The sequence below is a fragment of the Bos indicus x Bos taurus genome, chromosome 3 (assembly GCF_003369695.1).
Source record: "Bos indicus x Bos taurus breed Angus x Brahman F1 hybrid chromosome 3, Bos_hybrid_MaternalHap_v2.0, whole genome shotgun sequence".
Lineage (NCBI taxonomy): Eukaryota > Metazoa > Chordata > Mammalia > Artiodactyla > Bovidae > Bos > Bos indicus x Bos taurus.
Window position 1 is genome coordinate 31684652 of NC_040078.1, and position 13615 is coordinate 31698266.

General features: G+C 40.2%; 1 protein-coding gene across 1 annotated transcript; it reads right to left on the reverse strand.

The window, feature by feature from the left end:
- Window positions 1-870: 870 nt before the first annotated feature.
- Window positions 871-11565, reverse strand: DDX20 (DEAD-box helicase 20). Its single transcript, XM_027536172.1, has 11 exons — window positions 11060-11565; window positions 10330-10424; window positions 9516-9684; window positions 8807-8921; window positions 8542-8684; window positions 8263-8401; window positions 8106-8164; window positions 6740-6822; window positions 6310-6415; window positions 6087-6188; window positions 871-2409 (listed from the first exon to the last, which is right to left on the reverse strand). The coding sequence occupies exons 1-11, from the start codon at window positions 11358-11360 to the stop codon at window positions 1244-1246; spliced, it is 2478 nt and encodes an 825-aa protein (XP_027391973.1). The 5' UTR covers window positions 11361-11565; the 3' UTR covers window positions 871-1243.
- Between the last annotated feature and the right edge of the window lie 2050 nt (window positions 11566-13615).

The following is a 13615-nucleotide window of genomic DNA, read 5'->3' on the forward strand; positions in this document are numbered from 1 at the left end:
TAAAGCCTATCACTGCCCAACCCAAAATGACAGGAATCTAAGTTAAACCATTAGGGCTGTGTTATGTGAGTGCTGGACAGTTAATGACAATGGCTGCAGATGTTTGCTGACAGCCCTGGGGGAAAATGTTAATACTGCCTAGACAAGTATGTACACAGGAAAGGAGAGCTTCCCTTTTAAAAAGTAAATACATATCTCTGTTCATAGGTGGTTCTCTCACTACAAATCCCTTTCACAGAAAGGATTTGGAACCAAAAATGAATTCATAAAAGGGATGCTATAAAGAAATTAAAGAATATGTAACTTCTAATTACATTTTTCTAAATCATAATTTATAGACACAGAATTTCAGAAAAATGCTAGAAACTTCCCTTAGCCTACTAACTAGCAGAATAAGGCAGCTATTAATCTGGGTCCCAGAGATGGGATTCAAAAGGTCTATGAACCCTTTGAAAAAAAATTGTTTACAGAATGAGAAACTTTTTGGGACAAATCTATAGCTTTCATCAGATTCATAGAAGGATCCAAAAATCAACAAAGATGAAGAGCTGCTCCTTTTCCTGAGAAACAAAAGACAGCCACTGATCCTTAGCTATTTAATGCATATCAAAAACACAGACAGCTCCCATAATCTTAAAAATAAGACATCATCATCAAAAGATGAACAATAAACATGTCAGCACACTTGGCTGAATTTCTTTTTTCACTGGAAGCAAATAGCATCAAATCAAGGACCTTGGGAAAGTCTAAATCAATGTTTATTCCCAAAAGGAGAAGCAGTTTTCTATCTACCATGCTACAAATTTCTGTAAGAACACACCTCTATGGAAATGCAGCCCAAGACTTTTGGAAAGAACTCTACAACATAAACCAGCATTACCTTTCAAATCTCAAGGTTTTTATTTCTTTTAAAGTAAGCAGTGGTATAAGTCTTTTTCAGTGTTTCTTTTCAGAACGGCTTATAGAAAATGGCACCCTGGGACCTTTAGCTTTACATCCCCCAAATTTTCTTTCAGGAATCTAATCCAGGAAGTTTCTTTAAAAAGATCTTTAAAAAGATAATACACTTGACCTACATCAGGTTGATTTAGGTCAAAACAACCTGAAAAATAGATATGTCCCAGCAGAAAGCCTCAAGACTTCTCCAGTTCCTCAAAAAATGCCACTATACACCACTCCCCGATAGGTCAAGGAGGATGGCAATCACTTGATATGCCCAGATGGTGTGAGGGACAGCCTACTGTCACTGGGTGCTGTGCATCATTTCTTGTAGATAAACGGTATTCATCTGATAGGCTGCCATCCAACTTGGATGCCTCTGAGCATTCCAATAATACGACTGAGAAGCAGCAGCATAGTATTCCTGCCATGCCCTATAGTAAGCTCTCCAGTACTCCTCATAGTCCTGATATGTATCAGAAAAACTTGGATGTGTTTCCCTCTGGCAGTCATACCAACCATCTTCCTGGGGTTCTGTCTGCAATCGATAGGCAGATCGCCTGGGAAGGTTTCTCCGGCTCTGCTTAGCTCTCTGGTTATGGTTAGCGCCCTCCTTATGCCTTGTCTTTACTTGGATTTCAGTTGATTCTTGATACTCTACTAGGCTAGGGGTGTCATTTCCATTCAGAGGCTGTTCCAAAGAGATATGGCCATCCATAGGAATAGATTCTGAGTCTTTCAGCTGAGTATCAGAAGAAACTTCCAAGTATGACTTATTTCCTTTGCTCTGGGAAGAAGTCCTTGAGCTGTAAGAATCACTGTCACTCTCGGAGTCTCCAGACTGGCTGCTACTTGCCAATATCTGCACTCTCTCTTCAGTAATCCTGTTTTTCACAAAACCATTTTGAGGATTCACAGACTGATCCCCAGGACCTGTGTAGTGTCTGATGATTTCCACAGGTTTCTCTAAACCCTCTTTAATATAGTGTTCATAATCCTCCACCAATTCTGCAAAAGTCAAAATACACGGCAAATGGGTTTTAAAGGAAGACAGACAAGGAATTTTGGGGAGTGACACAGAAGCTTCTTTGACTTGGTGCTGACTGTTAGTAGGGTTTTCAATAGAGGTCTGAACAGAATTCTTCATTTGCTCTTCCGGTTGTACTGCACAGCCCAGTTCTTTTGGTGATATGACTTTTTCTACGATTCCACACTCTGAATGGCTTTTCACAGGAAGTTTTTGTTTGGTATTACTTTTTGATTTCACTGATACTGTAGATATAGAAGTATTCCTAGATGAAGCCATGTGTTTACCATGAGCTTTCTGAGTTTGAAAGGTTCTCTCTATTTTTTGAATATGCTTTTTTAGAGGCTGGGTAGGTACACTTGCTAAACCATATGTATGCATGGCAGCTTCAACCTCCACATCCCAATCCAAACATTCTTCCATCAGATCAGGAGGAATAGGATCTACATAAAAGGAATTAAAAAGTATTAAATTCTTAAGTTGCTTTAGACCAGCATTTTCTGAATGGTTTAAATAAAGCTTTCCATGGTCAAAAGAGTTAAGAAACAAAATACACTAACAATATACTAAGAAGCTTAATATATTAGTATTTTAAAAGACCTAAGTAATCCTCAGAGGAAAGAATTTTGGTGACAAATATACAAGACCATCCCATACTCATTAGCAGTATCACCCTCTAACCTCTCAGTGAAAAGAGCTGATTCTAGGAGTAAGGTGCCTCTGTAGCAGTTCTCCTACCCCTCGTCATCTCCCTCTCACCAACTTCTGCCTGTGATCTCACGACTCATAGCAGCAAAACAAAGGTATTAGAAAACAGACCATGCTCCCTAAAGCTTACCAACTGGGAAATATTACAACCGCAACTCTGCACCCAAGTAAATCTGCCACCCTATATTATATTCTACCAGGGAAAAATCAACTCCCTCAATGGTGGAGGGAAAAAACCTCCACAGGGGAAAAAAGACAGATAGATGACTGTGAAAAGACCTGTGATATCAATGGCACTTGTAAATCTAAAAAAATGTACTGGTTCCAACCCTCTGAATTTCCTCTTCCAGCCAGGTGTGACAATTTGCTTCTACCTACACTCAGGTCTTTCCAAAGTGTGACCAATTTTCATCTTAGAGCAAGTACACAGAGCCTCAGCTTTACAAAGAGCTCACCTGTCACTGCTGGTGCTGTTCCATGTATGTGTACCCACTACTCATTCCCTCAGATCTGGATTCTTCAGCTGGGGCTCTTGATTCTTCATTGAATAGAAACTCTGACTAAACTCAGATTCCTGCTAAGATGATATCCCTTGCTTGCAGAGATATATCATTCAGGTCAATTTCCCTCCTAATCCTGCTCCTGGATACTCACCTGAACAGTCTGTGGTCACACAAGTGTCTAGTCCAATACAGATCTAACACCATGAGTATCATTTTCTCACAATTTCAGGGCTCTGTTAACACTTCATAAAGATCCAAATACATGTCATTTTCCAGTAACCAAAGACAACTTTTTATCACTAGATGTTATGATACTGAATCCTACCACAAGGCCTACTCCTCATATGTCAATCTTCAATTTTTTTCTGTATTTATAATTACAAAGATTATCAATACTTATAGAGAGAATTAACAAAATATAGTCTCAGAGAACCTAAAGACCATCTACTCTAAAAACAAATACTTTGTAAACCCAGACATAAGCTTAGAGTAATTTTAAAAATCTGTAAAAAGATCATAAAATGAATTATCACAAAGCCAGAACTACTAAAATTCACAGTACTCCTAGACCTGTGCTTAATCCAGCTTTGTAAAAATCACTAAAGGAGTGAAATATATTGGTAAATATTCACTGCCATATTTATTCAATAACATATCCCATTTTCTAGAAGATCACTTATATATATGTTTATATAACTATACAATATCTATATTGTATATATATATACAATATACAATATTGTATAATATATACAATATTATATAGATATGTATCTATATAATATATGGAGGAGGAGATAACAGAGGATGAGATGGTTGGATGGCATCACTGACGCATTGGACATGAGTTTGAGTAGGCTCCGGGAATTGGTGATGGACAAGGAAGCCTGGCATGCTGCAATCCATGGGATCACAGAGTCGGACAGAACTGAGAGACTGAACTGATTGATGTGTGTGTATGTGTGTGTGTTTGTGTGTGTGTGTGTGTATATACACACCTGCTTTTATATATATATATATATATATATATATGCCTGTCTCTTGGGAAATCTGTATGCAGGTCAGGAAGCAACAGTTAGAACTGGACATGGAACAACAGACTGGTTCCAAATAGCAAAAGGAGTACATCAAGGCTGTATATTGTCACCCTGCTTATTTAACTTACATGCAGAGTACATCATGAGAAACACTGGGCTGGATGAAGCACAAGCTGGAATCAAGACTGTCAGGAGAAATATCAATAACCTCAGATATGGAGATGACACCACCCTTATGGCAGAAAGCAAAGAGGAACTGAAGAGCCTTTGATGAAAGTGAAAGAGGAGAGTGAAAAAGTTGGCTTAAAGCTCAACATTCAGAAAATGAAGATCATGGCATCTGGTCCCATCACTTCATGGGAAATAGATGGGGAAACAGTGGAAACAGTGGCTGACTTTATTTTGGGGGGCTCCAAAATCACTGTGGATGGCGACTGCAGCCATGAAATTAAAAGATGCTTGCTCCTTGGAAGAAAAGCTATAACCAACCTAGACAGCATATTTAAAAGCAGTGGCATTACTTTGCCAACAAAGGTCCATCTAGTCAAGGCTATGGTTTTTCCAGTAGTCATGTATGGATGTGAGAGTTGGACTATAAAGAAGGCTGAGCACCAAAGAATTGATGCTTTTGAACTGTGATGTTGGAGAAGACTCTTGACAGTCCCTTGGACAGCAAGGAGATCCAACCAGTCCATCCTAAAGGAAATCAGTCCTGAATATTCATTTGAAGGATTGATGTTGAAGCTGAAACTCCAATACTTTGCCCACCTGATGCAAAGAACTGACTCATTTGAAGACCCTGATGATGGGAAAGATTGCAGGCGGGAGGAGAAGGGGATGACAGAGGATGAGATGGCTGGATGACTTCACCAACTCAATGGACATGAGTCTGAGTAAACTCCAGGAGCTGGTGATGGACAGTGAGGCCTGGCGTGCTGCAGTCCATGGGGTCACAAAGAGTCGGACACGACTGAGCGACTAAACTGAACTGAACACACTAACATGCATACATTAACATATACAGTTGACCTTTGAATAACACAGGTTTGAACTGAGGGTTTGAAGGTCCAGTCATACACAGACTTCTTCCAGTATATATGACAGTACTACACAGTCTGCTGTTGGCCGAATCAGTGAATGTGGAAATACAGATATGGAGGGCTGACTCTGAGTTATACAGGGACTTATGCTGCGCAGAGGGTCAGCACCTCCAACTCCCATGTTATTCAAGGGTCAGCCGTACAGCATATAAATCATATTTCCACACAAGAGTTTAGGGTTTTTAAAAAAAGTTTTCAAGAAATCATTAATAGTTTCAAAACATGCATTGTTTCCAAGATGGCACTTTTAAAAAGAAGCTTGATAAATGATTCATTATAATCAAAAGAAAATACTTAAACATTTTCAGAAGTGTTCAAATTAAAGATACTTCCTCATAATAACAAAGGAGTACATGAGAAGAATTATCTTCACCACAACATAAAAGGTAAGATACATCCTTGATATAAAAGAATAAAATCAAATTTGAAGGCTATAAACTATGGAGTTAATACAACAGAAATATATTTTTCACTTTTCATGTGAAAAATATATTGTTAGCTTACAATTTTCTCCCTGCTACTTATTAACTTTAAGACCTTAGGCAAATAGTTAACCTCTCTCTGTCTCAATATCCTCTTCTACAAAAGGTAGATAATAATAGCACATAACTCAAAGGATTGTGGTGAGCATTAGATGAGTTAACATACATAAATATTTATAAATACTTAGAACATTACACATCATAAATACTCTATGTTTGCTATTATTTTTATTAGGCCTATCATCATTACCATTATTATTTCAACAGCAAATGAAACAGATAAAATATACCTGGTAAAGGCAGAAGATTGATAGTACATTTCTGGGCAATTTTCATCATCATGTTTTCTTCTTCTCCCCTGCAGCAGTAGGTCACTGTCAGTCCCAAAGTTCCTAAAGCACCGAAAGAATGTTAAGTAGTAAGTCAGTTTTCATATAAATGACATTCCAAGTCCACTTGCCACAGTATAGCTTCCTCCCCTTAAAGAAAGCATCTCAATTTTTTTCTTTTTACCAAAACGGCCAGCTCTGCCAATTCGATGCATATATGTCTCGCAGTCCAATGGTACATCCAGGTTTACAACTAGGTTCACCTTCTCAGCATCAATTCCACGGGAAGTCTTGAATTGAAGAAAAGAACAAGTGCTTGTTTGCAGTAACGACTGCATGGACACACCATTATTCTAGTGTAACCAAGAGCCAAATTAAGAACAGGAGGATATTTAGGAGCAAAGGAAAATTTGTTTCTAATAAATAACTGCCTTCAAGAATAAATATTAAAAACACAAAAGACAGTTTTAGGAAAACATATTCCCCAGCACTGGAATATGATTATCTTCTGGTATTCCTGTCAGATACACCCACCTAAAGTAATAGTTGAAATCTGTACATTTGATAACATATGTCCAGATGGATTAGTCACCCAAACTGAACAGGAAATTTACCAGATCTGTGGAAATGAGGACTCTGCAATGAAACTGCTTCAGTTTAGCCATAGCATCAAGACGCCGATTCTGATCCATGTTGCCTAAAAAGATCCAGAAATAAAGTCACATAAAACAAGCTAATATACATTTATCAAATCCACAAAAAGCAGAAATAGTAATACCCAGTCTTAACAGTTAAAAAATGTAACAACCAAAGTTAATTCTGTCATTATATGGAAATCTAGGTTATGATCTAAAGTCAGAATCTTTTAAAATATAGTTAGGCAATCAACTCAAAATTCAATTTTAATTTTTTACTTATTTTTATTTTTTGGCCTAGCTGCAGTATGTGGGGATCTTAGTTTTCCAACCTGAGATTAAACTCATGCCTCCCTGCAGTGGGAACACAGAGTCTTAACCACTGGACTACCAGGGAAGTCCCTAAAAATTCATTTTTAAACGGTGACTTAGGCTATGCCTGCAGATATAACATTATATCTAAAAGTTACATATAAGGTTTAACAATTCTTAGCAAAATAAAATTGCTTTAATCAGCTGCTTATCAATTTGGTATTGAAGTGTGATCTACAGTCCAAATATTGGTCCACGAGATATATCATTACCAAACAAGCCTATACTAACAGGTTAAAAACTAAGCTGAGATAGCAACCAAAGCTCTAAAAAGGCTCTCACTGATCAAAAATTCCTTTAAATCTTCCATTCCTAGGTCAGCAGTAATAATTCACCTTTGTGTCAAAAATCAATCAGTTCTGAGTCTTCCTTGGTAGTAGTTCAGTGATAAAGAATCTGCCTGCCAACGCAGGAGACATGGATTCAATCCCTGGTTTGGAAAGATCCTTCATGCTGTGGAGCAACTAAACCCATGCATCACAACTACTGAAGCCTGCGAGCCTAGAGTCCATGCTCCACAACAAGAGAAGCCACTGCAGTGAAAAGCCCAATCGCTGACACTAGAGAAAAAGCCTTCACAGCAATGAAGACCCACCACAGTCATAAATAAATAAATGAAAATCAATCAGTTTTGCCTTCCAAGAGACCATAAAAGTCAATTCAGTCAGCAATTCTTAGCAATTTTAACATGATTATCTTAAGACAAAAAAAAGACTTTGTTTCTATAAAATCAGTTATTTGTGTATATAACTCAAGTTTTCTACTATATTATAAACCATGTTACTTCTTAAAAAAACAAGGATATTGGTATAACCAAATCTCAGTGAAAAATAAACCTGAAATTCCGTTTACTCTAAAGACTCAGTATAACCCCACATTAACAAGTCAACTCATAAAGTGGTATCTCTTCTGACTTGGGAGAAGCTTCAAGTCAGGATACTCAACAAAGATTAAAGTTAAGAGATGAAGTTACCTGAAATGTACTCGGCAGGAAAGCCTTTAGAAGAAAGGATATCAGCCAAGTGTTGTGCTCTATGAAAAATAACACAGAGGGTTATAATTTTACAAATACTGCCCACACCTATCTTTGTATTTCATAAGTTCCCCAGATGACTTTTAAGGTACAGTACCTGCTGTGTAAGTTAGAAAAGACTAAGGCTTGATTAAATGGAATTTTGCTGAACAGTTCCTGTAAATGTTGAGTCTTTTCCTCAAAAATCTTATGGGCCAAAGGGTATGAATTGACAATCTTATAATACTGCTTCAAACCTATAAAGAAGAGTCTTCTGTTAAAACAAACCTATTTGCTAAATAAAGCAAATATGAAAGCAATAGACAACTAAACAAAAGAAAGCTCCAGAATATCATGAACAAACCCAGTAAGTAACAAATCCAATATCTATACACACCTATTAGGCTCGGATCACTGGAATTTAGTCTTACAAAAGTGGGCTCCCTCATGTACTTTGTCAAAGCATTAGCCAAAAATTCAGGGTAAGTAGCTGACACTGCCAACATCTGTTTACTTGCAGGCAAGGAAGAATAAATCCAACTGCAAAATAAAAGAAAAACACACACTCTGAAAACTATTCAGATGGTAATCACCACTTAGAAAAGCCAAAGACAGATACTTTGGAGCACCATTTTAATAATCAAGTTACTTATTTTTCTTACTTTATTTGCTCTTGGAAGCTGCCTTCTTCTAAGAGCTTATCTGCTTCATCAAGAATAAAGAGACGTATACTGCCTGGATTCAAGTAGTCAAGTTCTATCAGTTGTTTAATTCTGCCTAAATTCCAGAAAACAAAACAAAACATATTCAAATATTCACAATTCACCAATTTGTGGAAATTTCAACCAATTCTGTTACTCTACTTAACAGGTGGAACTGCTGATCTGAGCCAACCCTCACTATTCTCTATTTACACACTAAACCCCACAAATTAGAAATCTTGAGTTCTGATCCTGCCTAAATCTGTTACTCTTCCCTCACATTTCACCACCAATATGTATGGAAAATAAACACTATTCCTATTAAGAGCTGTAAGGCACTGAATGCTAGATTGTGATTCTGAGTGATTCATGACTGAAAGACAATACAGAAGCAAAGAATAATCCCAATCCATGGCTTAGAAGGGCTTCCTGAAAGTCATCTCAGTACTCTTCTTTTCAAAGGCCTATCCCATACTTATCCTTAGGAATGGAGATTTTATACATTCTGTTGGTAATCCAGTCATGTGTTTATATCTCACTAATCTAATGTTCTTCATCTTTAATACTCAAAATAATTACCATAGTTATCAAAGACTGCCATATTCTTATTGTTATATTAAAGTGCTCAGTTACTTAAAAGCCTAGTAATTAAAAGGTGCTGATATCTTACCAGGAGAACCAACAGCAATATGACACTTTTTAAGTCTGGTTTTGTCTTGAGATAATGGAGTCCCTCCAATAAACACATGACATTCTAACCCTTCCATTTTTATTCCAATGGCTGTGATAACAGAATGTATCTGTACAGCAATTTCTCTTGTAGGAGCCAAGATCAAAATCTAAAAACAAAACATAAAATATACCTTTAACAAGTCAGCAGAATAAATATATAAGGTAGGACTCAAAAAGATATCCCCAGTGCCTGGCATAATTGTTTACAGATAACATGGGCAAATCATACTATCTTTAACATATCTTTGTTGAAGAAATGATCCCCAAACCCAAATCTCCTGTTAATTTGGGTAAGGCCATCTTAGACACACTCTGAATCTAGAAAATGGGAGATCAGTATAATACAGTCACTGTTAAGAACCACCTAGTTACGACAACAGCCAATTACCTCATTACCACAAATCAGGCAAAATGCTAAACCTCACCATAATCTGGTGAGCAAATAAAAGCATAAAAAAAAATCCCTATTTGTATTCTCAAGAAATGACAAAATTGATACACATGGCAGACTTGTTTTATTTAACATGTAGTAATAACAGAAATCTCTAAACTTCTATTTGGTCACTATCCCATCCATACCTCCACCACTCAATAGCCTCAATGTCTACTTTCCCCGTATACTTGTCATCTATGCCTCAAGGGAATCATTCACCAACTTCACTTCTATCTCTGAGGAGCCACTGGTATTTCATCTGACGTGTAGTAAAATCTACATAACATACCCTCCTTTGGGTCATCTGAGCTAAACTCACCTGGGTACTTAGGTTCTCAAGAACAAGAGAGTCCAAAGCAATGGTGGAGAAGACACAGGTTTTCCCAGTTCCAGACTTAGCCTGAACAATTAAATCTGAGAAGAAAAAAAAGTTAGCTAGGACTGAAGAAACTTAGGTACGAATCCCAGAACTAGAAGGGTCTCCAGAGATCACATCGTTGGCACTTTGGTTTTTACCCTTAACTCTTAAAAAAGCATGAAGCCATATCCAGAAACAGGCCTCCTCCCTGAACCCCTACCATTTCTTTTCTTCTTTAGGCTTAAGAACCAGAGGTTTGAAGTATGAAATCAAAGTATCAGTAGGGTCACATTCCCTCCAAAGGCTCTATGGTCTCAATACAATTCTTCCCTGTCTCTTCCAGCTTCTGATGGCTCTGATATTTCTTGGCGCGAAGCTGTGTAACTACAATTTCTGGCTTTAGTCACTGGATTTAGGGCCTACCATAATCCAGGATGATCTTATCCGAGATCCTTACTGTTTGCTTTTCTCAAACATAGAATCATTTGTCAGAATGGAATGGACCTTAAATATCTCCAAATTCAGTACTGCGCCTCCGTTTGACAGTGTAGGAAATAGAGGCTCGCGGAATGCGGTGTCGTGACCCTGCAGGCAGCCGCCCTGGGCCCTTCCCGGCCTTCGCCATGGCTCGACCGCCCCCAGCATCCCCCACCTTCGGCCCTCCTGGCTCCGCTAGTGCCCCCTCCCTCACCGAGTCCACATCGCCCCAGAGGGATGGCCTTCAGCTGCACGGGCGACGGCCGCTCGAAGCCAACCGCCCGAAGGCCCTCCAGCACCGGGCGCGACAGCAGCAGCGACTCGAAGTCTGCTGGCTCTGCCAGCAGCACGTCCCCAGTGCGGGTCCGCGGGCCGCTGATGTCGTGAGCCGTCCGCAGGGTCCGCACCGGCCGGGAGGCTGGCTCCGGGGCCGAGAAATGCGTGGCCACACGCTCCGCCGGCATAGCCGTCTCCACGGTCTCTAAGGCCGCTGGGGCTTCAAACGCCGCCGCCATGGTAGCCGCGCCGCCGGATCTCGCGGTACTTGGGGCGAGGCTGAGAGCCTGAGAGCGAGAAGAGGAAAAACTTTATTGGCACTCTTCCCGCGAAGACACTGACACGCCAGGCCTCGAAAAGGAGGGGAAGTTGAAGGCTTAGAAACACTCAGAAACAACTACAACAACAACAAAAAATGTGACCAGAGGATGGCGGGAAAAGGGAGGAGAGGAAAACAGAGGTTACCAGCGTATCGCCGCCTGCGACCTGTAGAGGGCGCCGCGCTAGCGATGGGAGCACCGCCCCGCCCCGCCCCGCCCCAAGGCCCTCTGTGGGCGGGTCCGCCCCGCCCAGCGCCCAGAGTTGGCTGCCTCACAAAGCTGGCTTTGTGATGCGGTCTGTGCGTCAAGCTCCCCGCCTCCGGGCCTTGACTCCGCGGTCGCTCCCTCCCGATCCCCACCCTGTCCCGCCCCAACTCGCTGCCTTGACCTGCGCTCTCGGAGAGCGCCCGGAGTACAGCGAGACGATTGACCACGTTGCGTAGTATATGTCTGTGTGGTTTCCTCTTTGTGTCCCCAACCCCTAGCACAGTACCTGGCACACAGTTAGCCCTGATAAAAGAAATCGGATAGGAACCAGCAACTGCACTGACAGCTCCCACATTCGAATCTCCACCTCCGACCTCTGAACTCCACACTTGTACCTCTATCTCCCGTCTCAACACCTCCATCCACTTCGATGTCTAAGCTCAAATTTAATGTTTTCTGCGCGTTGCTCCTATCCCTCCCCAACACCATTTCAAGAACAACTTTAGGTCTCAGCTCAAATATCACCTTTTCAAAGAAGACTTTCCTGAACACCCTGAGATAGCTCCCTCATCCTGGCAGCTCCCCAGCTTTTCTCATCACTCTATTACCATGTTCTGGTTTATTTTTCTTCATAGTACTTATCACTAGCTGAAATCGTGTTTATTGTCTGTCTCCCCGACTCTATGAGGACAGAGATCTAATCTCTCTTGTTCTCTTCAATATCCCTTGTTGGAAAAAAGCAATCCGACCCAGAGTAAGTGCTCAATATTTATTGAACAAATGAGTTCCTATAACGAAGTCTGAATCATAACCTTCAATGTAAGTGTTTCTGGAACCTAATCTTACAATTCCAAATCTAAAGATAATCCTGCATCTAACCCCAACTTTTGCCTTTGTCCTGATACCATAATTCTGGTCATTATCTCTCACCAGTTTACATTTCCCTTCTCTCTCTCTCTCTCTCTCTCTCTCTCACACACACACACACACACACACACACACAGTGATGATTCAGATTCCAAAAGAGGTAGGAGGACTTTGGCTTGGTAATCTCATTGGGAAGGGGTCCTCAGATGCATTTTTCTTAGAAATTTATAAAACGCTAACAAAGTATCAACTGTTCCTATGAAAGAAGGGGGCCTTGGGAGTGAGCAGTAAAGGTTTCAGACTTCCTCCTAGTACCCTACCTCTTTCATTCACCTAATCCTTGAATCCCAAACCTCAGAATTATTCTTGACTGCATCCTGCACTATACTTCCCCTTTCTTTTTTTCTTCTTTTTTTTTTCTTGACCACATGGTGCAAAGTTCGGGATCAACCAGGGAGTGAACCCCTTGAATACTAGGCCAGCAGTGAAAGTGGCGAATCCTAATCCCTGGACTGCCAGGGAAGTCCCTCCCCTTTCTAACAGTTACAAGGGCAGGTAATTTTGCCTCCGAATATCTCATCCATATCTCTTCTCCAGTCTCCATAGCTCTGTCCTATTTTAGGTCCCTTTATCATCCTACTTCAACAGCCTCCTGAGTGGTGCCCTTGCTCAGAGTTTCTTCTCTCTCCCAGGCACCTACCCCACAGGCCCTGGAGTGACCTTTCTTAAGTAGATATATTAGGTTGTTTGGGTCCAGCTTCTGATCCTACGCCTTTTGACCACCTTTTTTTATTTCCCATCCCAGGGTCCCACTTCTCACTATAAGTGATTCCAGTCCAGTTCTTACCTTGTTCTGTTTGTTTATTTACATATCTGTCCTTCACACTAAATAAACTATGAGTTTCTCAAGGATGGAAATCTTCTTACTCTAGGCTGTCCAATCCAGCACCAGGCCCTTGGTGGACCTAATAAACATTGAATGACAGACCTTTTCCTGCTCAAAAATCTAAGCTGAATTTTCATGCTCAGCAGCAGCTGTGTAGAACTCACACCAATCACCAATGAAGAACTTAGCTCTCATCCCAAAAGAAATACAAAGA